The sequence below is a fragment of the Parus major genome, chromosome 18 (genome assembly GCF_001522545.3).
Source record: "Parus major isolate Abel chromosome 18, Parus_major1.1, whole genome shotgun sequence".
NCBI classification, from domain to species: domain Eukaryota; kingdom Metazoa; phylum Chordata; class Aves; order Passeriformes; family Paridae; genus Parus; species Parus major.
In genome coordinates this window covers 6,927,464-6,953,687 of record NC_031786.1, presented here as the reverse complement: position 1 = coordinate 6,953,687, position 26,224 = coordinate 6,927,464, and the positions used below count along the sequence as shown (strand labels likewise).

The window sequence follows — 26,224 nt, the reverse complement described above, 5'->3', positions numbered from 1 at the left end:
CTCTACATTAGGATAAAGCAGTCAGTAGCCACGTTGCTTAAATTCATAATGTCTCTCAGGGTGGAGGTCTTCATGTAGTTCTAATTCCAAGACTTTTTTTGAGGTTTAAATACCTTTCTAGTCCCTAGGTTTATTTTCTTATCCAGAGATAGCTCCAATATTGTCCCTAACATATATGTCCCTACATAGCTTTTACAGTAGAGGAGCATGGATTAGAAGAGTTATTGTGCTGGGCTTGGTGGTAATAATTTATAGGAAGTTTATAAAAGTACTGGAGTTTGTGCCAAGTATGTTTGGTTTATAGTTTCTTTGCCCTACCCTGCGTCCCAGTCCCAGTAACATGTTTTGGGGGTTTATTAGTAATTGCACCCAATTTGATAGAGGAGGAGCAGGAGATTAGACTTTTCACCCTTTCCTTCTTCTCCCTTAGTTCTATTACACCACTTTTTGGAAATGTTCAGTTTCCCCTGAGTGTTTAGGGGAATACCTTCCTAGTATTTAATCTGATAAGCTTCTTCTATACGGTCCACAGCTTCTCTAGAGTGAGGGCTGAGATATCCAGAGTGTATCCAATGAAAAGTTTAATTAATTAATATTATTCTTTTTTTTTTATACTTGTAGATACTTTTCATATTAAATAGTTTTTCCACTTTTCTCCAAAAAAAGTTTCCCAAACCAATTAGGGGAGGGGCTGCTTGAATTTGTTTTCTAGAGAGACCCCATTCAAAAGTTTTCTCCCAAATCTACCCTAAACCAAGACAGTGACCTAAAAAAGGGTTATTTAACCATTGCTGAGGCAGCAGCTCAAATCTTTTGAGTGCAAGCAGAAAAGGCTGGAGATGGCTGCAATCCCCTGCAAACCGCAGGCACAGCTCACTCCAGATTTGGGGATTTCTACAGTATAGAAGCGTCTTCTCTCCCTTGCACAAACATTTGATTCTCATCTGACATTAGCAATGTTCTGTTCTTTTGCCAATGGTTTAATACAGCTGTGTAAGCCTGGCACCATGTTCATCAGAGTGGCTCTGATGTAACTTCATCTCCTTTTCTCGCAACTTTTTTAAAGCCAGACCCTTCCATACACACCCAGTACTTAGGAGAAGGAGGAAAACTGAATTTTCTTACATCATCTATAGGGTTTGTGCAGGACCTAGCACATTTGACTTGGCAAGGAGGGATTTAATCAATGAAAAACAGGCTGCCTTCTTTTTTTTGTCTTTATTTAGGAAAATTTAAATCAAAATCTTTAGATACCTCCAAAATAGTGACTTAAGATGTCTTAAACTTAGTTGCATCAAGGAAGAAAGTCAAGTACTCAGAGTACTGCAAATATTTATTTTAGAGTTAGAACTAATCCTCCCCTTAGATACCAGTTCTTCCTACCTGAAGAGGTAGGTGCCACTGGAAATAGGGACTCTTTGTTCTTGTTTCTTTGGTCAGCCCAGATATGTGAGTGTTTTGCCAGGAATGTTCCTGTGTGGCAGCTGAGTCAGGGTACCCCAACACAGGAACTCATGGGCCTGCAGCCAGGCAGGGCTAATGAACTTCGTGCTAATGCCCTTTTCCCCCATCTGCCAAAGGTGAACTGCTTAACTCCAGGTTTAGACACTTCTGACTTCATGTTGTGCATTACAAAAGGACCAGTATAACCCAAATGTTCCCTTTCCTTAACCACCCTTTCAAACAAACAACAAACCTGCTTCCCAGAGCTATTTTCAGTCATGACACCTAGGGCAGGAATGGACAGCCCACAGTCACACACTGATTCACAGTCTTCAAGTGTTTCCCTGCTCAGTGACTTTGCTGTTTACCACAGCGAACACACCTCCTAATTTACTTTTAACGTATTTGTTGCAAATCCTAGTGCAAGGACCAGCGTGTGGCTGGCCTCAGAGCTGCTGTCAGGATGTGCTGTTTCCCCTCTGCTCCTGCCTCTCATTGAAGTATTTCCTCTGCTCCTGTATGGCTTGTTCCAGCAGGGGCACGTTCATCCCTTCCACGCAGGTCAATATTCGTGCTTTTACTACAGGACTGGAAGTTTCTGGAGAAAAGAAAACAGACACAGCAGCTTGGAGACAGAAAGCTCCTTCAGGCAACTTATGACTTGAGCTAGGCAAATAACCATAGCCTGAGAACTTCAGGAGACCAGACTGGCTGCATGCTGCCATGATGTGAGTGATGTCACTGATGTGAACTTGATTCAGTGACATGTTTTGCTCTGCCCTGATGGCTACAAAATGCTGGTGAGTGACACTGCACTCCCCTTGGACCAGGGAACAGTGCCAGTCCCTGCCATGCAGCAAGTCTACTTTGTTGCTAGATGCACTTTGGTTTTTCTGAAAAGCAGCAGTGATGGGTCTGGGCTCATTTCTGAATGCCCCTGAGTAGACAAGAGGGCTTAGAAGAGGCTCAAAGCTGGCTACAACCAGCAGTTCATTGGTGGCATTCAAGAGGCAACATGGAGCTGCACAGAAGGGGCCAAACCTTGGTGGCATAGCCTTGGTGACACAGCCACCCCTGCAAAATGGGGCCACCTCCCTCCTGGGATGACCAAAATTATAATTTTCTAAAGGAATTTTGCAGCAGTGGCTTAGCAGGTCACTCTCTAGAGGTCACGTGAGGTGTGGCTTTCCACATGCTGCTGAGGACTTCTATGGCATGAATGCAAACACTTTTTATCAGGTGTGGCCAAGATAACAAAGAATTTGCTTCATTATCCCATGGCCCAGCTCAGATAAACTCCCCACGAAAAGCACCAAGCAGCTGGAACATCAGGCACCCCAGAAAAGGACAACAGGGTGCCGTGTATGACACAGCCTGCTGCATTCCTCACATGTCTGAGGGCAGGGATAATAATTAGAGCCTTTCAAAGATGGCAAAGACCAACCCAGTCACTTGCAATGAGGTATTGCTGCAATCTGCCACGTTTGGGATGAAGTCAGTTGGTGTGGTGGCTGGCAGTGATGCCGGAAGGCTTTTTAGCACAGGTTTCACAAGCCCAGCAATGCTTCTGAAATGCTTCTTTTTTCTAAAAAAATCTGTGCCAGAGGACCAGATTTTCACCAAGATATGGGTAGCTCTTCTCATGGTCAGTGGGGCCTTGAATCACACACGAATGTGACTGGAGGAGCTGCATGAGAGGAGCCTTGGCCCAGGCTGCCCTCGGTGACTCAGGGAGCCCCAAAAGAGCTGATGTACCATGAAGAGCAGCAAAGGGCACCAGTTTGTGGAGCATTTACCTTCCCTGTGCTCAGCCTCTCCCAGGACCATGTAGAACGATCCCACTTGGGCTTGGAATGGCTCCACAAACTTGGTGTCAACACAGACTTGGTACTGAGCCGAGTTGTGCTGTGTGGTGAGAACGGCTTCAGATCGGGCCAGGTCATAGCAGCATAACCTGGGAATGATCAATTCAGGAAGCTCAGCTGTGCAAAAATCCAGTTACAAACCAAAGGGGAGAGGGGGTGCTCAGCCAGTTAAGAAAAGGCCTGGCCTGCAAGGAGAGCAGGGTACCCTTCTCACCTGCCAAATGTCCTCAGTGTCTTCCCCTCAGGGACTGAGCTGTTGATCTCCCACGGGAAGTAATAGACACCAGCACTTGGAAGCATCTCATTCAATGACTGGCCTGCAGTAAAGCAAAAGGTCTGACTCCATGCTTCTCCAGTACCTGATTCAAACTGTAAGTGATACTGCCTTTCAACTCCTTCCTTGCCCAGGTTCCACTATCCAGGGGGCTGCAAGAGCTTCACAGCTTCCTGCTGAGTCCTGTTCTCAGCTCAGTAAATGTGCCAAGCCAAGAGCATTCTGGCACAAAGAGGAGTTGTCTAGTCCCACACAACCCAGCATGAACTACAGGCAGACCACCAGGTCCTCTGGGTCTCCCCCAGGCTATGGACAAGTTGAGAAAGGTTAAGGAAGTGGGGGGAATGGTGACTGAGCAGTTCAGAGTGTGGGGGACTGAGATGCAGGGATAGCCTCAGCTGCTGGGGTGACAGAGCACTATGCAGCAATATTTAAGGAATGATCCCGAGCCTGTTCTCTTACTGCAGCATAAAAAGTTCTGTCAGTGTCTGATCCTGCAGCTGGAGAACAATACATTGGATCCAAGCCAGTGTGGTTTCATCAGAAGTCTGGTGGGGTTTAGAAGACAGTGACAAGTGAGAAGGATTAATTCCAAGACAAAGCTCAGGTGGGACCTCCTGGGAGCTCCTGTAGTGGAGCAGGACAGTCAGCCACAGCACTGAGCACACAGAAAGGCAGGAATGCAAAGCAGCTTCAGCAAAGTTCTAATCTTGCCCAGTCAATGTCATAGCCAGGCTCCTGGCGGTGCCCTGAAGTGGTTTTTTTTTTTTGCATAATTTTCTCTCTGATCTCCCATGCAGGCTGCCTGTGTTTGGAGTATTTCCATGCTTAATTTACTGTTTTTCTTTTCTTTTTTTTTTTTTTGCTTCTATGTGGGGGATCCCAACAGCTGCACAGCAGCCCAGGCAGGGACTTCTGCCACTCAGACAAGTGGGTCCATTGCTGGGTGTTCAAGGACTCCCAACACTGATTATCCAGCAGTGGGGACACTGAGCTGACACACACGCTGTGGGCTTTAATGCCTGGTGTCCCTTGCCCACCCCACACATTGCTCACGGGGTCGCACCCTTGCAAAATGCCCCACAGAGGAGGAAGGCTGCCGGAACCAGAGCGGTCCTGGAGTACCCCGTCCCTGCACACGCCTCTTTCTCTGCCTGCACAGTCCTGTGACAGGCTGTGGACAGACACCCAGGGCGGGCTGAAAAACCCCTCTGGCACCCAGCGTGGGCCCCGGAGGTGGAAACCCACCTCCCTGCCCTCTGCAGCTCCGTGCATCCCTGGGTCAATTCTGCACCTGTTCCGCTCGGGTTTTGCTCCCGAATCACGCTGTGCAGCAAGGTGGATCAGCCAGGGATGCAAGACACTCAGCGTGCATTTAACACAGCTTTTAACGTATAGAGTAATTTATGTTGTAAAAGCCATACCCCAGTCTCCACACACCCTGTGCCCACCCAATGTACTACCTAATGCATGCGCCACCTCCAGTGCAGGACCTTGCAGGATTTACGGCCGGCCCAGCCCCAAGCGCAGCCCTTTATACGCAGATCCAGAGCACTTGCCAACACCGTATTTAACATGTGCACAAACGCAGCCCGCTAACGGCATTTAATGAGCTGTTTATTCAATTAACTACTCCATGCCGATGCCGCATGTGCCGAGCGCTCTCCCAGCGCTGCTCCATGCGCATCACAGCGCGATTTAAGGCACCGCTCCCAGCACGAATGAACGCGCCCTCACCGCTCCGCCATCGCCTCCCGCGGGAAGGCCGGGCACGGGCCGGGACCCACGTGCTCAGGAAACACGTGGTGTCGCGGGAGTGACGTCACGCGGGGGAGGTGCCGGCGCAGAGGGGACGGGAGGGGATCGGGAGCCGGGACTGGGATCGGGAGCCGGGATCGGGAACCGGGTAGAGCCGCCGCCGCGATGTCGGTGAACGCGGACCTGCGGAGGGAGCGCGCTGCCGCCACCTTCCAGCCCCAGCTGCTCACCCATGTCCTGGACGGCGGCCCTGAGCGCACCCGCCGCCGCAAGGAGATCGGTGAGGGAGGGCCCGGGCCGCGGGGACGGGGAGAGACAGCCCCGCTCGGGGCTCGAAGGAGGAGAAGGAGATGCGGGGCTGGGGAGGGGAGAGGCTGCCTGGTGGGGGAGGCACAGGGGGCACCTCCGGGGAGAGGGGGATACAGGGCGGGGGTAACGGGGTGCGGAGCCTCGGGGGAGGTGAGGAACGGCGGAGTTGTAAGGGGGTCGTGGGGCGAGAGAGGGTATGGAGGAGCTTTTGTGGAGAGGGAAGACCCCAAGGAGAGCAGAAAGCTGTGAGGAGAGGGTTTGCAGGTGGAGGGACAGCGTAAAGGAAGGAGTTAGAGAGGAACAGGAGCTGCGTTACCCCATGGTCCTCCTCTTCTCCCCAGAAAAGATTTAGGGTGACCCTGATGGAGCAGTGTCCTTTTACTTCTCTGTTTCTCCTTCCTCCAGAGGGTCAGAGGTGGCTTCCCGTGGGCATTCCTCATGGGCTCTGTACCCTCGGTTTTCCTTCCTAGCATGTTCTTGCCCAACAGTACAAATGTCACTTGTTTGTCACCCAGCACGACGTGGTTATGAGAGATTAATGAGCCACTTCCAGTCCCTTCCCTGGGCTGGGACTGTCAGAGGCTGGTGTTGTGTAACCAGTGCCAAAGGGGGAACACAGAAAGTTTGTGGTCTCTGGGCACCTTGTTTCCAGTGGGAGTAATAAGTGTGATTTTCTGCTGGAGTTACATGGGGATCAGAGTTCACGAGGCTGCCTGAGCCTGTGAGGCTGTTGCTGAGGGGCCTGCAGGTCTTGCATCAGTGAATTGCCCTCCTGCCAAGTCCGGAGTTCTTTGAACTGAAAATGGAGTATATATGTGGAATGAGAGTGCCAGGGGTTGAGCTCACAAAGAGCTTTGATTTCTTTCTCATTTCATTAACTTCTACTTTTATTTTCAATTTTCTGATACCTCTGCCTTGAGGTAGAGCAGGTAAAATGCTGTGACCCACTACTGAGGTTTGTGGAAACTGAGCTTGTTTTCCTCTCCTGGTCTGTCCCCAGAGGCCTTAGTTCTTAATGACCCTGACTTCCAGCACGAGGATTTGAACTTCCTGTCCCGTAGCCAACGCTACGAGCAAGCCATCAGGAAGAGCTCCTTGATGGTGATGAAGCTAAGGGAATATGGAATTGCAGATCCTGAGGAGATCTACTGGTTTAAAAGGTACCCAAAAAGATGCAGAGTTTGCTTCTTGTACGTACTTTAATCGTCACCAAGGACGTTAGGATTGTGCTTTTTCCCAATGTTGTCTAAAGAAAGCTCGAGACCACTCAAGTCTTTGGTTTCAGTGAATTTCAGATTAAATCCTGAATTCCTGAATATTGTGTTTTCCTAGGATTGTTTTTAACATAAATACAAGATTAACAAATATACCCTGTTCTTTGTATGCAGTGCAGAAACTACAAAACAGAACTTGAAGTCAGATTTTTTTTCCCTAAAGGAATAAAAAAAAATATACTGAATGACTTTGAATCTGGATAGATCTGATGAGTTTTCAGCTTCTAATGAAGTCACTGAAAGCTGATTACTTCACTTTGCACTTAGACCCAATAAAGTCACATTGCAGGCATACTTGAAAATATTCCAAGATGGCTTATAAGTTGTTTATCACTGTGTGTTCTGTGTCCCTCCTCTAAGCTCCTGATGCTACAGAGGTTCTCTTTGACCCAGAGGCTTCTTGTTTGGTTTATCTGATAGTACAACCTTTGGATCAAGTTTATCAAAAGAAGAATGTCTTTACATCTGAGTTTTCATTCCTTCCAGAAGGAATTAGAACTCAGTTCCTGATTTTGATGCATTTCTCCCCCTAATACTGTTTAAACTCTTTCTGATTTAATCAAACAGAAGTTGATAAGAAATAGGTTACACAGACCTAGAAATCTGTCATAATCCCATGGATATATTCTCTGGCACATTAAATAATGAACCATAAGCCCCCTCTGACTGGTTTTGTAGAAAAGCTGTCATGGGCCCCAGGTCATGACCATTGGCACTGAAAATTGAGATCATCTTGTCCACTGTGGTTTTACTTTCAGAGAAGCTGATCTGCACTCACCTGTGTCATGAAAGTTCTCATGGAAGTAACATAAATTATATTGAAATATATTTTCAGTTGATAAATTGAAAATTATCATTGGTGGTCAGTGATTACAGGGAACAAGTTCAGTGACAGTAGTGGATTATTCAGGTGCTGCACAGCCAAAGTTAATAATTGGTTTTTTCCTACACAAAGTTTATTGAAAGTGACGAGGAAGTTTCTTCCTTTATTTATTTATTTCTACAGAGAAAATTCAGCAAAGTCTATTCAATCTATCAGATGGAAAATTTTCACAAATTTTCTGGTTTTTTGTAGCATTAAATGACAATATTATATGAAAACAGACCTTTTTGAAGTGGTCAAATGAGAGTTTCTAGTTTTGTCTTTCCATAAACTTACTTTGGAGTCATCAATTCTTAAGTGGAAGAAAGATCTGTTATTTCATACAGATACCAAATAGCACCTCCTTATCTAACGTGACATGAATGATCAGGTCTGACTAGTCAGAATTCACAGTCCTAAACCAACTGTAACAATGAAAAAAGCTTATTTTTTTCCAAGCTAAAATATATTTGCAGCCATTCAGGATTTAAAAATGTAATTACAATTACTGTAGACTGACTGTATTTGCTGTTTATTTATTTTATATACCATATTCATTCTGTAATAACATGGAACAGAATGAAGAGCAGTGCATAAAGTTCTTGCCTACAGGTGAAATGTGTTTGCTCTAAGAACTGTACAGTGTTAATATTCTGAAATTACTTCTTTACTATAATGTGTGGTGTTGGCAAGGGAGGATGTGGGCTTGCTGCTGCTTAAAAACAGGATGAAATGAAAGGATTATTTTTTCATCCTTTGATTTCGTTTGCATTTTAACATCTGTCCCCACTTTCCCACCTGTTGAGTTAAATATTTTTTTAAATTTGGTGAACTGCACCCAACTGACAAAATTATGTTTATTTCTATCCCATATCCAAACATGATAATTGATGCTAACTCTAAGTGACTTCAATAGTGTAAAAGCTGACCTGGAGAAAGTGTGTTTGTGCTTATTCATTTTTCCAAGCTAAAAACTGAATGGATGTGGTGTTGCAACATGCCTCAGATGAAGTTTATAAAATAGATTTACACCCTTGATTCAGACATCAAGTTGTATTTATTGTGATTGACATTTCCACTTATGGAAGCTTAAGAAATTTTGTCAGTTATCCCCAAAAGGCAGGGACAGATTTACATATGCAATATTGAAGAATTTTTTCCTGTAGCTTTCCTAAACTGCCAGAACATCTCTAGGTAGCTTTGCACATGACTCACCAACTTTATAGTTTGATTTATGAGTAGGAGAGGAGAAATGCTGCTTCCTTCACTGCCCTGAAGATATACTTAAATACTTGCTGCTGCTGCTGTGACATGTCCAAGTGAATGCTCCTCTTTCTTGTTCCCAAATGGCTTTGTTGGACACCAAATCATAAGAGGATCTATTAAATATACTTAATTGCTTTTCATGTAGTAATTCTTCTATGTCCACACTGCAGTTGTGGCAGTTGTGAGTACAGATTTGAAGGCCATCAGCCTAAAAGTGCCAATATTTCAGATTTCTTTTACAGTTTAACTGCAGCAAAATATATAGCATGAAAAATGGGAAATGTTTCTGGTGTAATGCTCCAACGCTCTTGGAAGAGAGTGAGCTGCTCAGTTTTAATTTGCCTTCAACTTTAATTAACCTTCATTGAGGAAAATGGGATTAAACAAAGAAGCAAAAAACAGTTGAGACAAACTGGGTCACAGAAGAAGAGAAGATCTGAGAGCTTCTGGTCACCAGGTGATTCCTGTGCTCATGAACATTGCATGAATGTGCACTTTCCCTGTTGGAATTTGTTCTTACCTATCTAAACTAGGACCTGGATTAGCTTTGAGATAATCAAAGTAAAACAACTCTACTATGGGCCCTACTTGCTACTGTTAAATTAATGCAGAGTGGATGAGTCTGGCTTGATCTTACTTTGACATAGGTGAACAGGAGTTTATTGCCATAGCAGTTAGCTCTGAAGCCCAGATAGCACAGCTCAAACACAGCTCCTGCTCTGTCTCCACTGGGATGATCCTTCATGCTCATTCTCCAGAGAGTTACTTCAAGAACTGCACAAAGCAGAAAAGTTTGCACACAGACTAATGTAAGGTAAATGCCCCTGTTCTGTGACCCAGTTCTGCAGCTTGAGAATGGCTTTGCAGTTGTTCCTGTGGCTTTGGAGCTTCTAAACACACAGACTTTGCTTCTGTTGTCCTCTGTGCACTTTGAGACAATGACACACCTGTCACATAAATGCCTTTTACTGTGTGGGTGGTGCTGGTTGCTGTGAAATCTGGGCAGATCTATATTGCAAAGCATATATTACTACACACTGGATTTGGAGCTGCAGCCTCATTTGACACTGGTTGTTGTAGCAAGGCTGACCTCAGAGCAGCTGGTCATTGATCAGATGGTCACTGCCACCATCAGTCTTGATGGAGCAGAGTATTTGAACAGTTACACTCTGCAGCCTTTGGAGAACAGCCAGTCCAGGTGCTGGGAGTGTTGAAGCTGTGACAGGAAGCAGTAAGAGTTCAGAGGAAGAAAAAGAAGGGAAGAAAATCTGTTCTTCCTCCCTTCACAGCTGGTACCTCTTCTGTTTGCCCTGTGTCTTGAGGAAAACAGGATTCTCTCTCATTGTCATTCAAGTTGTTAAAAGGCACATTAAGGAAATCCTACATCTTCAGTGTGGAGTACACAGAGATGAAGAGTTTCTGCTGTAATTTAATTTTCAGCTGAGTTAATGCAAGAAGCTGTTAAAATGCTGCAGGATTGGCTACTGAAACATCATGGTCTAACACAGGGGTGTTAAAGCATCCACTTGTAAAATGTCTTCTGTCTTCCTTCTGTCAGAGAAGGCGATAGTTAACCATGAGATATCTGGCACTTGTGATTAAACTTCCTCATAGGCAGTGAAAGATGCTGGTGTGACCTTTCAGAAGATTTCTGGGATTTTTTCCTGGAGCATTACCTTCAAAGAAGCAGTGTCTGACCTGATTTTTCTGACAGCAAAGCATGGGCTACACATTTTTCTCAAGTTCTTTCAGTGACTGCTGAAAATATGCAAAGACCCATTCAAGCTCTTCTCAAGTTGTCTTGAAACTTTGTGTTTCAAAGTCAGCACTCATTTACTCCCTGTAGATTTGTCCTTTTTGGATCCAAGGAATAGGTGCACAATAATTGTGCTGCAGGTAGTGAGGAAGAACAGGGTGCTGCTGTTGCTGTATAGGTTCTGGGCTAAAAGAATGACCTACTTAGGAAGCCACAAAAGTGTTGAAAAGTTCTGTCTTGCTGTCCTTGCAGCATTTTTAAGCCCTTGGTCACCATAAAAAGTCATCTTTGGTAACATGTGCTGCTGTAGGCAAGAGTATTTTTTTGGTGAAAGAACTGTGTGGCTCAATTCCAGTAACTTGAGACACTGTACCTGCACCCACACCAGCTTAAAGCACAGTTAATACATTAATGACCAGCATTTGATTACTTGATTGCAATAGTTTTGGTCCTGGAGAAATCCATGGCTCATTTAGTCTTGTTCAGTTAAAACAGGCAAGGTGCACTTCAGTGGTGCTGTCTCTAACTCTGGTTTACACAGCCTGTGCTTACACTGTGTAAACAGGTGTTTACACAACCTGTTGTTGAATTATCAATTATTTATTCTCTGTATGGAACAAAATGCCAGTCACAAATGCTGCTGTAGTTGATAAGCTATGTGCAGAACATCCCATATGGTATTTGTGTACAGTAGATTGAAGATGAAGAAACTGTTCAAGCTGCAGAAGGGAAGGTGTTTTAATTGAGAATGTACTTTGCCTGCCATTGTGGCTACTAGATGATTAGAGTTTTCTTTCATGAAATGACTTCTGCTTTGGTTGTCTGATTTTTCTTTCCATTCCCTCCAGCACTAGACTGTAATGGTAATTTTAATTGAAGGTGAGTTTCAGATCTCACAACTGATAGAAGCAGCTGCAGGTAATACAGAGCTGTTCCGAAAAGAACTCAGTCACCAAAGAAACCTTTTCATTTTTAATATATATTTATTCTAACTAATAATGCCCTAGTTGTAGGCTACCAGCAGCAGTGGGATTTATTTCCACAAAGCCTGAGAGATAGGGAAGAAAATAATTTGGTTTTCATGCCCTTAGTTTCAAGTTCCTCATGAATCTTTGTAGAATAACATTTTTTCCAGTTACATAGCAACAGCAGGATTCATGGGGTGAAGAAGATGCCTGGAAAAAACATCTATTTCCCCATTAGCATTGCTTCTGATGCCTCTTCATTTGGAGGTTGCTTGTGGGACAAAAATAAAAAAAGGTTGAATGAGGCAAAGAGATTATTTATCTTATGCTCCAGTTGGAGAAAAGCCTTTCAGGTTCATGGTAACACTGAGATCCAGATCCCTCTATTTCTCTCCTGTAGAACATGCTTGGGCAATTTCCCTGAACCTTTGGGTCTCCACTTCAGCATGTTTCACAAAACCATAGAGACCCAAACGACTGCTGCTCAGAAGGAGAAGTGGCTGCCCCTGGTCCGTGGAGTCAAGATAATTGGCACCTACGCCCAAACCGAAATGGGACATGGTTAGTTCCCTTCAGGGATCAATGGGTAACCTCTTTTCTCTAACTCCAGTGGGTAAATTGTTAATGTTCCCTGGGTCAATCTAAAGGGGGAAGGGTGAAATTCCTCAGTTAATGGTTGATGTCTGTAGCTGGACAGCCACCTCATTTCACATCCTGACAACCCCAGGATTCCTTTGGTCTTTTCCAGAATGCATCTCTTAGCTGATCTCTGCGTTGGTAGTTGATATCTTTGTTTGGAAATGAGGAGGTTGTTCTAAGCCCTGAGAGTCTGAATTTCACTTGAACCTGTTGGAACGTGTCAGTGAACAGTACTGTGGTTTTTACTTTTGCCTGATTTTGGGATATGTATGCCAGAGCCCTCAGTGCATGGCTGGCCTGCAGAAACAGGTCAGGAGCATTCCTATAGCAGCAGTGGAGCACGGTGAGATTGTGAGTTTTGGGTTGAAAGTCAGGTATGCTTTGCCCCAGGCACTTCTCTTCCAGATGTTGTTCCACTGCTGCTGTACAGCTTCCTGGAAAGGTCTTGTTCACAAAGGAAAAAAAACATCTTATTCCTGCTGTTGTTGACAGCAACTTTCACTGCTTCAAATGGAAAAACATTTAATGGATCAGAAAAAAGTCTTTTAGCCCAGAACCTGGAATTATGGCTGTTAAATACCAGCAAGAATAGTTTACAAATGAGGACTCCAGTGCTTGTGCTGGCATCTGAAGTGGGAAAGCCTGAGGTGTACAAGTCTGGACACTGCTGGATGGCAATGCCAGCTGTCTGGTTGTTCAGTTACAGCTGCTGAAACATTTGTAGAAGACTCAGTGGAAGAAACCCTGTCCTCTGACCTGCTCAACAAACCCAGCTCAACACCAGAAGCTGAGGGATAGCTGGATGGCAACAACCAGTGCCTGCTGGCCTTATTTGCTTTCTCACACCAGCTGCTTGAAATCAGTCACATACACACTGCAGTGATTGGTTTACTTCTGATTTCACATTGGATCATTGCACTTTCTTGCCTGGTGATGGTTGATTTCCTTATAGTTCTCATGTTGTTTCATGGTTAAATTGGTATTTTGACACTAAATGGAGCTAATGCAGTGAAGCAGATATACTTTCTATGCTGAATAATTAAAATGCAAACATCTGGCATTGCTGCTGTGAATATTGAATATCTGATATTTCATCAGTGAAGATGCTGCAGTAATTGTCACTGAGCTTTGCTTAATTTAATCCTGATATTTAAAATCTGGTGATGGGGGAACAGACCTCTGGATTATTGAATTGAACTCTGGCCTGGATGGGTAGTTACTCAGTTTTATCTTAGTGATTGTGTATGTGTTGTTTTTTTGTTAACATAGCCTGTGTTGATTTTAACCTGTTTCATAGTGAAGAAATCTCTCTCTTTTTAAAAAAACAAACAAACAGAAAAACACAAATAGCACAGGGCTGAAAATGAAACAAGGAGCAGTGAAAAAGTAAAAATACTGTGCTGTTTCTATCTGGTTTATAACTACTACTGGTAAATAAGGATTTTTTAGGTTTTTTTTGGTTTTCAGTCTTTGGCTGTCAGCTGTGTACTTCCCACCAGTACTGAACTCACTTAAAATCTGGTATTCCTGGTAGGCCATTAGTCCTCTGTTGGGCTTGGTCACTGTGCAGTTAGAAAGCTTAGAAAACCTTGTTGCTGGGTTTATTAGATTGTTTAATTTATTTGTAGGATTCTGAGAATATCAAAGCACAGTTCTTGGGAAGCCCTAGGGACAGAACTAGTTCATATTAATGTGTATTATTAATGAGACCACAAGGATGAATTGTTCCCACTTTGATAAGAATGGAGTTTGAGCCAAGCTCAGACTGGCGTTCTTTCCATAATGCATATCATTTAAATTAAAATCAATATATTCCTGTTAAAGTCCAATTAAATTGATTTCATACATAAATGAGCCAGGTGAAGGCACTGGTCCTCAACCTATCCCCACTATTTTAATACTCAAAGCTGTCAATATTTTAAGATTTAATGATGAATTAATTCTTTATATTGAAAAACTTCATAGATCACTTAATTACTTCACAGTGGTGTTTGACAGAACATGGAGAAAAAGTAATTCTAGTAAAAGATGTTTAACTGGAGATAATTTGTGCTGGTGATTTACAGATTGAAAAATGTTGGCTTTCTTCCCAAGTTGTTAATGTTCACAACTTCGACTTACTCATACAGAGCACTGTCCTTTTAAGAAAGTTCTTTTAAAAAGCAGAAATTGAAGTGAGTTGATTTGAAATGCCATGTACACTAATTGTGTCTGATATTTAATTTTTAAAAATTAGAGTAAATAGTGTAGCCAGTTAGGATTTGCCTTTTTAAAAAAAAAAAAAAAAAAAAAAAAAAAGGTTCATTGAAAACCTAACTCATTTATCTGGATAAACTAGGACTTCCTAGTTCTAGTTCCAGGTTCTACCTTCAAAACATGGCAAAAAAAATCATGGACTTCCTATATCTGGTTGAAAGCACACTGCATTCAGCCACGTCACATCTCCAACAAACTGACATTCTCAGCTGACTGCCTCAGCCCATTGAACTTAGGGATGCTCTGATGTTCAAACCAGAAGGTCTGGTCCATCTTTTGGTTTGGATTCATCCTTTTTTTTTCCAGTCAATCATAGTGCATCAAAAATAGGAGAATGTTGCAGATGCACTTTCTGCATGATTACAAAAAAAATGCGTCGCAGCATGTTTATTCCAAAGTGAGTGCAATTTCTTATTACTCAGGCCTGAGAAAAGGACAGTGCTCTGGCTCTCTCAAATACACTTGCTGAATTCCAATTTACACATGAATCATTTTTTTTTTTTCTTTTTGTCTCTTCCTGAATCTCCACCATGAATCCTCATGCTTGCTTCCCTCCCATAACATTCCCTTCACGCTCCCATCCCATGACAATTCTTCACAGCTTTGTTCACCGCGGACGGCCTGAACCTCTGGACCTTCACCTGGGCATGTTCCTCCCCACTCTTCTCACCCAGGCCACCCCAGAGCAGCAGGATCGCTTCTTCATGCCTGCCTGGAACCTGGAGATCATTGGCACTTATGCCCAGACTGAAATGGGCCATGGTACAGTACATTCAGTAAATGCTCTTTCTAAGAATGGCTTTGTGTACAGAGGATTCCCATGCCTGGGAAGAACCATGTGTGTGTATCCCACAGTTCTACACATCAGCTGTGGCTGTAGGGAGAAGTGAACAGCCTCTGGAAGGGTTAATGGAGCTGTATGCCATCAGCTGCTTCCCTGCCTTCCTCCAAAGGGAGGGTGTGATGTCTGTAGCTCTATAAATGAGCACCTGGGTGCTCTGTGTGCCATTCCAACCAGTGTCATTACTGCCCAACACTGGTGCTGTCAGGTTGGTGGCATCTGTTCATTTTACATTTGCTGTTCTTTCCAGTTTAAGTTCTGCTTTGCTCTAATTAATGTTCAGTGTAAAGACAAAAGGACAGAGCTTTGAAGTAGTGAAAGAGATGCCAAAAAATTAAGGAGTTGCTGTCTCATCTCACGATTAACCTTGGATCAGATGGGTCAGGATTAACTTGGTTCCAGTGCTCATGTTCTGTGGGGGAGCATTTTCCCCTTGGTTCACTTCTGTGTGCTCTTTTTAATTGGCCATGAAATGTGTTGGGCTTTTTGAGTTCTCTGTCTCAAGCTGTCTTTGTTTTTTGTTGCAATTCCTTTGCTTTCAAGCTTTGAAATGGATTTTGATAACTCCAGCAGTATTGTGTTTGCAACACTTCCAATTCAAGTTTCAAAGGGAGGACATTCTGCCTTGGGAAACCTTTAATTTTGGTCATCTCAGAGTTGCAGATGAGAATTATTTTCTAAAAATGAGCATGATTCACCTTTATGTTGAAGGGAAATGTAGAGACTTTGTGAAGCATAAAGTAACTGCAAGTCTGAGGAAAATCTCTTGGAACTAGTGAGGTTTGAAGATCCTTTGCCAGCAGAGTGAGTCTGTGTTGAGCTGCCTGTGGAAGTCTTCCATTACCTCCATGCTTTGGGAACGTGGTTGCTGCAAGGTGATCTCCTTTTTCCTGTTGGAGCTCTTGTCCTGCGCTCTCAGTCCAGACTCTCAGGAGTGGTCACAGCTTGTCTAGTTTAAGCAAGTAGGCTTGGTGATTTGGGGAGGTTTTTAAGGCATTCAGAGGCAATGCCACTGCTCTGAGACAGGTGTGTGGGAAGTGAAGCACTGGGGGCAGAAGACAAAGACTGTTCCTGAAACTGCCTCCATCTTTTTGCAGTCTCTTCATCTACCTGCATCAGTACCTGGCATACACATGCCATTACTTGCTGTCTTGGAGCTGTGGATGATCTCTTCTGGGAGATCAGCTCCATCAAATGAGAAGAATGTAGGCTTGATGAGGGAATGAAGAGGTGGTGGGCACTGTTTATTTCATCTTGTGGCTGAGAACTGGATGGTTTTATTTTGCAATCAGATTGCATTTTAGTGAAATTCAGGTGAGTGTGTTCCTGTGGAACATTTTAACTGAGAAAGGGCTTCTGGTGTGTGATAGCAAAAAGGTGTCAAATTGGAGGTGCTTGGAAAACTAGTCTTAGACCACTGGGGAAAAAAATCAATAAGTTTTCTAAGAATTGGCTTCTGGCCCCAGAATGTGGTGTGGTTCTCTCTTGTTCTTCCTTAATTTGTTGATATTTACTAAAAGCAAAGTTAAAATTTAAACATTACTACTGGAGTTCCACTTTCCATTGTCCAGTTCTGTCCTTGTCTCTGTTTTGGGACTGACTTCCTGCCAAAACAATGTGTTTTCCTGTTTCCAGGGACTCATCTTCGTGGCCTGGAAACTACAGCCACTTACGACCCCTCTACACAGGAGTTCATCCTCAACAGCCCCACTGTCACCTCCATTAAGTGGTGGCCAGGTGGACGTAAGTGTGTCTAAATCTGGAAGATGTATGGAAAAACTCAGGGAGGTGATGCCACGTGTGTTATCATAGAGTGATAACTGAAAGTTGATCCAAAGGGTTGGCTGAAAGCCAGTCATGCTTGCATAACAAGCAGACCTATCAGAGCCTGCTAAACATTGTCTGTGTGCTCTGGACTGTTGCTCAGAACCATTCACACTGTGGATTTGGTGGAATTTCTGATTGCTTTTATCAAATTATTTATAGTCCCTTCAGCTTCACTGGGAGGTGTGCCAAGGAGTTGGTGTTTTATAGTCAAGAAAACCGTGTTGTGCTAATTCCACTGACTTGAGGGACACTTTGTCATAGAGCTGTACAATTGGGGTGACATCCCGTGGGTCAGCCTGGCTTTCTAGTGCATGATGTGATGAGGTTATCTCAGAAGACTCTGTGTGTGTGTAAGTGTGCCTTCCTGTGTTTCTCTGCTGACTCCTGCTCCTGTTGCAGTTGGGAAGACGTCGAACCACGCCATCGTTCTGGCTCAGCTCTACACCCAGGGCCAGTGCAAAGGCCTGCACGCCTTCATTGTCCCCATCCGGCAGCTGGGCACACATGAGCCTCTGCCAGGTACAAATCCACACTCAAGGAATGGATGAAATCTGTTTCTCTGTGGCTGTATACAGCTGCTGTGTCTTGTTAAAGTCCATGGCTTACTTCATTAGCTGAATTCAGCTGGTAGATCACAGGGCTTTAATGAGTCCTTCTTATGACTGAACTACCACTAAATCATCTTTCCTACCAGGCCTTCAGTGTGCAGTTTAGTTTGGGATTTGATTCTGCCCCTGTGAAGTTTAGTTTAGGATTTGTTTTTGCCCCAGTGTCTGCCAGCTCTGCATTCCATGAGCAGCACATCCTGCTTTCTGAAAGGGGAAGAAGAGCTTCGCTCTTGAGCTGGATGAACTTTAGAGTTCCTGCAGTGTGTGAGTAGTAGGGCTGCATGGAAATTACGGAGATTCCCATGTTTTGATGTCTAGTTGTTGTGATTTAACTCATCAGACAGCTTAACACACACAGCCATTCCCTCCACACAGAGGGATGGGGGAAAGAATTGTGAGAAAAGTAAAACTTGTAGGCTGAGATAAAGATAATGTAATAGGACAGAAAAGGAAGGGAAATTAACAACAACAATAATAATAATGATAATAGTAGTAGAAGTAGTAGTAGTAGAATATGCAGAGCAAGTGATCACTCTGTGCTTGCTCAGCATCAGCTGACTGGTGCCCAGCCAGTCCCTGAGCAGGGGGCTGTCATCCCCCCCAGCTGGCTTCACCCAGTTTTATTGTTCAGCATGATGCCACATGGTGGGGAATATCCCTTTGTCCAGCTGGGATCAGCTGTTCTGGCTGTGTCCTCTGCCAGCTTCTGGTGTCCCCTCAGCCTCCTCACTGTTGGGGCAGTGTGGAAATGGAAAAGTCCTTGACCTGATGCAAGTGCTACTCAGCAACAACTGAACCATCAGTGTGTTATCAGCATTGTTCTTGTGCTAAATCCAGAACACAGCACAGTACCAGCCACTGGGAAGATAATTTGACTCTATCCCAGCCAAAACCAGGACACCACTTTTCCATCAAAATGATTAAGGTCCCCGTTAACTTATAACACTGCCAGGACTTGCTAGAAAACTAAACAGTCTCCTTATTGGAGAAGGCTTGAACCTCATCTGGTGTTTAGTTCCTATTTTTTAATGCAAGTGGCTTTGTCTGTGGCAGGTATTACAGTGGGTGACATTGGCCCCAAGTTTGGCTATGATGAAATGGATAATGGCTACCTGAAAATGGACAACTATCGAATTCCTCGGGAAAACATGCTGATGAAATATGCCCAGGTAAAGCAGTGAGTTGCAGCATCTGCTGTTAGAAATGAGCATGCTGAATGCTCCTGTGAGGTTGAACACTGCACCAAAAGGATTGTGGGTGGCTTGTAAGTGCTGCTTGATGAGTTTAGAGTGTGAACATGTAAAAGAGAACAAACATCACAAATCAACAGGCTGTATTTTTTATTAATATTTCAATTTTTGGCAGGTTGAACCAGATGGCACCTATGTGAAACCAGTCAGTGACAAGCTGACCTATGGGACCATGGTGTTCATCCGTTCCCTCATCGTGGGTGACTCTGCTCGCTCGCTGTCCCGCGCCTGCACCATCGCCATCCGCTACAGCGCTGTCAGACACCAGTCTGAGCTGAAGCCAGGGTGAGTGCAGAGAGACCCACAGCAGCCTGAACTGCTGAGAGAGAATTCTGAAGTATTGGGAGGAGTGAGAGCTGTAGCTGATATTTGCTTTGGCACTCAGTGTGGTTTCAAAGCACTGTCCTGGGGAGTGCGTAATCTTTCATTCTTGGACTGTCCTCCCCTGCCAGAGGCTTTTGCTGGATGGTCTGAGAGAGTCTGGCTTGATGTGGATGGTGAAGATACTTAGAGTAGGGATGAATGGGATTTCTGCAGTAGTTTGCTACCACTGACATGCTAACTCATCTGTATTTTGCTCTAGGGAACCAGAACCCCAGATCCTGGATTATCAGACCCAACAGTACAAGCTCTTTCCTCTCCTGGCTACAGCCTACGCCTTCCATTTTGTGGGAGCCTACATAAAGGACACCTATCATCGTATCAGTGGGGACATCAGCACAGGGGACCTCAGTGAGCTGCCAGAGGTACTGTGTCCTCTGGAAACCTGTGGTGCTTGAATTTGTGTGAGGTTTCTTTACAGCATGGAAAAAATGGCATTGAGGCTTTTTGGCTTTCACTCAGGAGGTGTCTTCTACTTGTGTAGTTTGAGAAGCCCCCAAGTCTAGTATGTGCTGGTGACATTTTTTTACTCTATTCATTTAGCACTTCATAAAAAACAGGGAGTAATGCACAATGAGAAAGCTACTAGAAATATATTTTTATTCAAAAGGTGTATTTCCAGGAATGATGGAGTACTGTTAGGGAGTTAAGATTGGTCTTGTGCTTGTGCTGTAACTTCTTAATTGTTTTTCCAAGTGCCACAGGTAGAATAGGTGTGTTGATCAAAGTATCAGTACTATACTGAGGGGTTAGGGTTGTAAAATGTTCATTTTCTTTTAGGGTTGACAATGGGCAGTTGAAAACAGTCTTGTACATGGAATGTGTAGGGGCAGAAGGAATGGTGTACTAAAAAGAAAGAAGTCTTTCCATATAGAAGGGTTTTCATATAAACATTTGGCTCGGGAAAGAATTCCTTTAAGAAAAACAAGATCCAAGCAAGAATGGTGTTGACTCTACTTTTTTTTTTCTGGGAGTTGCAGTCCTTAACATGTATGTGTGCAAGCTAAGACTGGAAAATAAACCTGGCTTTGCTGTTTCCCCTCAGCTGCATGCCCTGACAGCAGGGCTGAAGGCATTCACCTCCTGGACTGCCAATGCTGGCATCGAGGAATGTCGGATGGCCTGTGGTGGGCACGGCTACTCCCGCTGCAGTGGCATTCCTGACATCTATGTCACCTTCACCCCATCCTGCACCTACGAGGGGGAGAACACAGTCATGATGCTGCAGACAGCCAGGTATGGGAGCTCTGCACAGAGATGTTCCAGCCTCTCCTCGTGGTCCTGGCAGCTGAAGTTGGTACCAAAAGGGTTAATTCAATTTGTGCTGTGTCTGTGTAACTTTGAGCTGAGAAACAAAGCAGGAAGTATCTGCTGTCCCAGCAAGGACAGTTGGAAGATAAGGGGGAGACATCTGGCTTAGGAATGCAGCTGCAGCCAAAACAAGGACTGAATCTGGGAACTTAGGGAGGGGTTTATGGTAATGAGTGAATTATAATATGCATGTAGTGACTGTATGTAAGCAATGTGATTGTAAAAAAATCACATTCACACAAGGAGTTGCCCCTATGCAGCCAGGCACCTGTAGTAAATGATGCCCTTCTTAACACTAAATCTGTGTTAAGAAGTCTTTTGTTTGACTGCTTTGGAGTGAATTTGGTGACAAAGTGATGAGCAGAAGTATCTGTATTACCATGGAACTGTCATGTTTCTGTTCCCTACCCCATTTTTGATAAATGCGTACCCACAGCTCTTCTTCCTGGCCTGAGCCTCGGTGAGATGACCTTTGTCCATTCAAACAACTCATGACTAAGAGCTGCCATCTTGTGTCTCTATTTTCAGGTTCCTTATGAAAAGCTACACCCAGGTGACCTCTGGACAGCAGGTGACTGGCATGGTGTCCTACCTGAACGACCTCTCCAGGCAGCGCATCCAGCCCCAGCACGTGGCTGCCAGGACTGTCACCGTGAGGATCAATGACCCCACCAGCTTGGTAGAAGCCTACAAGTCACGTGCTGCCCGGTGAGCTCACACTGACTGGGCATAGCCAAGAGAAACTGGGTGAGGTGGTGGTGATGCACTGCCCTGTTTGTGCTGGATTCTCGAGGCGTGGCCGGTGAAGCTTTGATCTGTGTGTTGCTTTCAGGAAGTGATACACTTTACTGGGTTGGGGTCAGGGTTAAGTGCTTTGAGGTTGCAGGAGGCTGCTCACAGCCTGTTCATAGCCTGGTTACCCTGCTCCCCATTCCTTTGGGATGTATCTTTTTCTCATTTATGTGTAAAGTATATTCAAAGTTACAAATACCAAACTACTCAGAGATCTCTGCAGAGAAACAATCCTGATACTAAAGTTCATTGTGAGGGAAGTGGGAGAGTAGAACAGACACCTGCTTGTGAGTAGGTATTGAAGCACCACATGTGTGCTGTCAGAAGTCCTTTTACCCCTCTGTAGCTGTGTTGTAGCTGCAGCAGTGATTTATTGGTGTTTTAGAAGCACAACTCATCACTCCAGTCACTGTCTTCACTCAGGGCACATGAGAAGAATTCTGAGCTCACGTGCCATGACTGACATGGATATGAGTTCAGTGCATGTCATCCTGTTAATGTGGTGTTATTATGTAAACTGTTTTTCTTCCTCATATGAAACAGGCAAGTAGAATCTGCAGCTAAGAATCTGCAAGCTGAGCTGAACCACAGAAAGAGCAAGGAGGATGCCTGGAACAGAACTTCTGTTGATCTTGTGCGGGCATCAGAGGTCAGTGATGTGCCCGCTAAAGAAAGGTGCTGTGAGAGCTCCTCATCTTCCTGTGCCCCTGACTGACCCTCTTTGGTTTCTGCAGGCCCACTGTCACTATGTGATAGTGAAGCTGTTCACAGCCAAGCTGGCCGAGGTCAGTGACGCCGCTGTCCGCAAGGTCCTGACCGACCTGTGCCTCCTGTACGCCCTGTTCGGCATCAGCAGGAACGCCGGCGATTTCCTGCAGGTTGGTGTCTTCCTCCAGCACTCCAGATCTCTGAAGCCAGCTCCACTGCTTGCAAATGTGCTTTAAATGCCAAGCTGAGTGGGTGTTATAGGTGTGAGTTCTCCACAGAAGGTCATTAGCACTGCAGGTCTGCTGGAAGGCTCTTGTTGGGTTTCCCTCATGATCAATGGAAACCAGGCATGTGCCAAGGTTTAGCTGAAGTGGTTTCCAGTTGGTGACCAGCTGCTGTGAGTTAGAAAACAATGAATTAATAAAGGAGCTGCAGTTAGAGGTATTCCACAACTAATATCCCTCAAAGGGGATCTTGTGCTCCAAATTCTAACACATCCTTCAGTGAATGGCTTTACATTGTCAGGTGTTGCTTTTCTTCTCTTCATTCTGTCAGTTTGAGAATGTATTTGTGCAGCAATGTTTTGTTTGCTCTTCAGGCAGACATGGTTTGTTTTGTCTTCCCATTTTCCTCTGTGCTGCTTAATAAAAATTTCCCTGAAGCCAAGCACAATTTAATATCCTTATATGCATATTCTCCAGAAAACTTGCTGCTGCAGTTAACTTACAGGTACTCACAGAGTGGATCTCCCACCCAGGATTAATGTGCTGGCATCTCTTTTGGCCTGTGCACTGTGGCAAATTCCCAATTACTTAGTGAAGAAAAAAAACCCCTTGGTGTTTTAGGAACTGCTGCATTTTTGTGTGTGGGAAAGCTGACCTGTGTGAGAGCTTGGGGAAGGGAAGGATCTGTGATTTGTGTAACCCTTGTTTCTCCTCTCAAGGCGGGTATCCTGACCAGTGCCCAAATAACCCAAGTGAACCAACACGTGAAGGAGCTCCTGGCTGTGATTCGTCCCAATGCAGTGGCACTGGTGGACTCCTTTGACTTCCATGATGTTCATCTGGGATCTGTGCTTGGCCGCTACGACGGCAACGTCTACGAGAACATGTTTGAGTGGGCAAAGAAATCCCCACTGAACAAAACACAGGTAAAGAAACATTTTCTCACAGCACCAGAGAAATAACTTAGTTTAGGGTTGTTAATTATGCTCCAGTGATTTCAGCAGGTAATTGAGGAAGGGGGGAGAAAAGTCACAAGTAATAATGGATCAAAATGAGCGACCTTCTTTCAGTTTGCTCTCTGTGGTTTCTCTCCCAGGTGTACCTTGCATTTATTCCTGTGGGATCTCTTGAGCTTCTCAGTTGAGGGAGGAAATGGCACATTCCACAGGGAAACAACTGAATTATCTCAGTGAATTCAAAAGCAGTTATCACTTGCTGTTGATTCTGCTTAGTGTCAGTAGCTGTGGAAGCGTTGCCCATTTTCTGGCAAATCTTACAGTCTTCAGGTAGTAGTAGTGAGTGGAGGAGAAAACAAATTGCTCCCCTGTAGTACTTGGGTGTCAGTTGTATATCTGGCCTAGGATTGGAGCTTCAGCTGAGCTAAAATAAACTGAAGTATCCCTGCTCCATCAGCCAGAATGGTAAATCCTGTCTCCTGCTGCCTTTATTTGATGGGGGCAAACTGTATCTCCTACAATGGACTGCCAGACACTGCAGCTGGAGTTAAATCCCACCACAGCTTGCTCAGTATTCTGTACTTCTGAAGTCAGTGGAGCTTAGGAGCTTCATTACAGCCCCTTAGAAACCCTGTACCAGTTTTCTTTTAATCAAAATGCCAAACAATTCTATTAAATACTGCATTTCTTTCTAGTAGTAGTGAGCAGGCTATTCTTTATATCCTCATGTTTTGTATCATGTAGACCCTGAAATACAGAAGTTACCTGGCTGTTCTTAAATCTCCAAAGTGCCTCTGATTCAAATTTTCTTAGTATAAAAAAACACTGCAAGATGTGAGGAGGTAAAAGTATTGCAAAGATCAAACCTGACCTTGTAACCATTGTCTTCCTGTCTTGCAGGTTCATGAATCTTTCCACAAACACCTGAAGCCAATGCAAGCCAAGCTGTGAAGCCTGCAGGTTTTTTAAAATGCACTCATGTCCTGCCCTGAAAATTGGATGTTTGCATCCTTCCTTCAGGCACCTAAATCAAACCTTTGAATCCTGTAGCTGTAGGACAGTGAATAATTGTAGCCTTTCTTTCCTCTTTTATAAATGGAGGAGATGTTTGGGAAGAATGCATAGGGATTGATGCCTGTTTTTAAAGTGCAATTATAATGGTAAAATCAACCTTTTAAAAATTTGGGAAAGCTTTATGGATTTATACAAGGATTGCTTTTGTGAAGCTGCTAACTAGGGAGAAGTTCCTGTCAACTGGAAAAGGTGGCAGGACTACTATGATGTAGTTGACAGCCCTCAGGCAGTGGCTTCTGGTGAGCAGCTATGTCCTCCCCTCAAAAAAAGCATCAGTGTCTTGATTTTTTCTTTTTTTTTTTTTTTTTAAGATTAGCCCCACCTCTCTCCTCATTTGGCAAATGTTTGTGCTGTGTGAAACCTCCTGCAGAGCTCTGTGCACTTGAGTCTGCTTTTCTGATGGATCTGGGAAGTAAATACCCATCCTTCTCTGGAGCTCTGCTTCAGGCATCTTTCCAGAAGAAATCCTCATGTTTCCTTTGTTTTCCTTCTTGCACTGCCCTGCACAAACTCCTTTTCCCTTAGTGCCAGCTCTTGGTTAATAGGAGGTCAAAGGAGAACATAGTGATGCTGCTCTGAGGATAAAAACCAGCTCACAGTAATCAGCTGGGTGCTGATGACAGATGTTCTGCCCCTCTTTTCACTCTTAGCATTTTCTAGCACTATCTCAAAGCACTTTACAAATGTTACTTACATTGATTTGGTGGCAAAAAAACCACATGTAGTGGTAAAAACTGCAAATTTGACCTGGAATGATGAAGCCAGTATTGGAGGGCAGAAATCAGTTGACCAACATCCTCAGGTATTCTGATTTTTCTGGGATGTTGTCCTGGTTTTTTAAAGGCATTTGTCAAGAAAATGACAATCCCAAGTGAAGTGTCCAGATATTTTTTTATTTTTTTTTTCCTATCCATGCATTTCCAAGGAGCTTTCTCTGATTTTGCTTAATTTGATTTTGATATCAACTTGGGCCTTGCACAAATGCTGTCAGATTGAACAGGAAGAATTTAGCTTGGAAGATAAGGTCCTGCTGCCCAGGGAATCAGTGCAACAACTGATTCCAGTGCAACAACTAAGCAAAATCATTGCTGCTTTTCCACACCAGTAATTCTGTCCATAACCATATAACCTCTTCACACTAGAGAAGGGCAACTCTGAGCTTAAAATGGTAAAAAAGCTTCAGCATAAACCCAAACCCTGCAGTTCTGAGGCAACACCTGAGAAGCTGCTTCTCTGCAGCTTTGGTCTCTGTTAGTATCTAATTTTGAATCCGTTTTCTGGCACTAACAATGATCAGACACAAGTTTTGGCTACTTGTACAGTAGCTGAACAGAAAGAAATGTTTAATTTTAAATAAACTAATCAAACTTGCCTTTTGGCTGCTGAGTGTTTGAGGTGCCATGGAAGTTCAGGATGTCAGAGGAGGCTGGAGGCTCTGCCTTCCCTGTGTCCAGTGGAACAGGCTGCTGGCCTGGGGAGAGGGGATGGAGGACAGGTTAAAAATACACTAATGAGAACAGCACAAGCTGTGTACAGATCTAATAAATTACAAAAATGTGTTTTCAGACAAAATGTCTTTCTTTTC

At 44.2% G+C, this 26,224-nt stretch overlaps 2 protein-coding genes across 5 annotated transcripts; one reads left to right on the top strand and one right to left on the bottom strand.

Moving 5' to 3' along the window:
• Nucleotides 1-1,199: 1,199 nt before the first annotated feature.
• TEN1 (TEN1 subunit of CST complex) lies at nucleotides 1,200-6,148 on the bottom strand. Of its 3 annotated transcripts, none has more exons than XM_015645847.3 (4): nucleotides 5,966-6,148; nucleotides 3,523-3,625; nucleotides 3,240-3,397; nucleotides 1,200-2,041 (listed from the first exon to the last, which is right to left on the bottom strand). In XM_015645847.3, the coding sequence occupies exons 1-4, from the start codon at nucleotides 6,120-6,122 to the stop codon at nucleotides 1,902-1,904; spliced, it is 558 nt and encodes a 185-aa protein (XP_015501333.1). In that variant the 5' UTR covers nucleotides 6,123-6,148; the 3' UTR covers nucleotides 1,200-1,901. The 3 variants fall into 3 exon arrangements, with proteins under 3 accessions (XP_015501333.1, XP_015501335.1, XP_015501334.1); XM_015645849.3 differs by lacking the exon at nucleotides 5,966-6,148 and adding an exon at nucleotides 5,320-5,390; XM_015645848.3 differs by lacking the exon at nucleotides 5,966-6,148 and adding an exon at nucleotides 5,046-5,331.
• ACOX1 (acyl-CoA oxidase 1) lies at nucleotides 5,427-26,011 on the top strand. 2 transcript variants are annotated; one of them, XM_015645843.3, is made up of 14 exons: nucleotides 5,427-5,620; nucleotides 6,650-6,809; nucleotides 12,173-12,333; nucleotides 17,144-17,251; nucleotides 17,735-17,854; nucleotides 18,997-19,112; nucleotides 19,309-19,478; nucleotides 19,777-19,939; nucleotides 20,620-20,810; nucleotides 21,414-21,593; nucleotides 22,221-22,326; nucleotides 22,412-22,555; nucleotides 23,329-23,535; nucleotides 24,466-26,011. In XM_015645843.3, exons 1-14 carry the CDS (start codon nucleotides 5,506-5,508, stop codon nucleotides 24,514-24,516), a joined length of 1,992 nt encoding a protein of 663 aa, XP_015501329.1. In that variant the 5' UTR covers nucleotides 5,427-5,505; the 3' UTR covers nucleotides 24,517-26,011. The 2 variants fall into 2 exon arrangements, with proteins under 2 accessions (XP_015501329.1, XP_015501328.1); XM_015645842.3 differs by lacking the exon at nucleotides 12,173-12,333 and adding an exon at nucleotides 15,269-15,429 and having other exon boundaries at nucleotides 5,428-5,620.
• The last annotated feature ends 213 nt before the right edge of the window (nucleotides 26,012-26,224 follow it).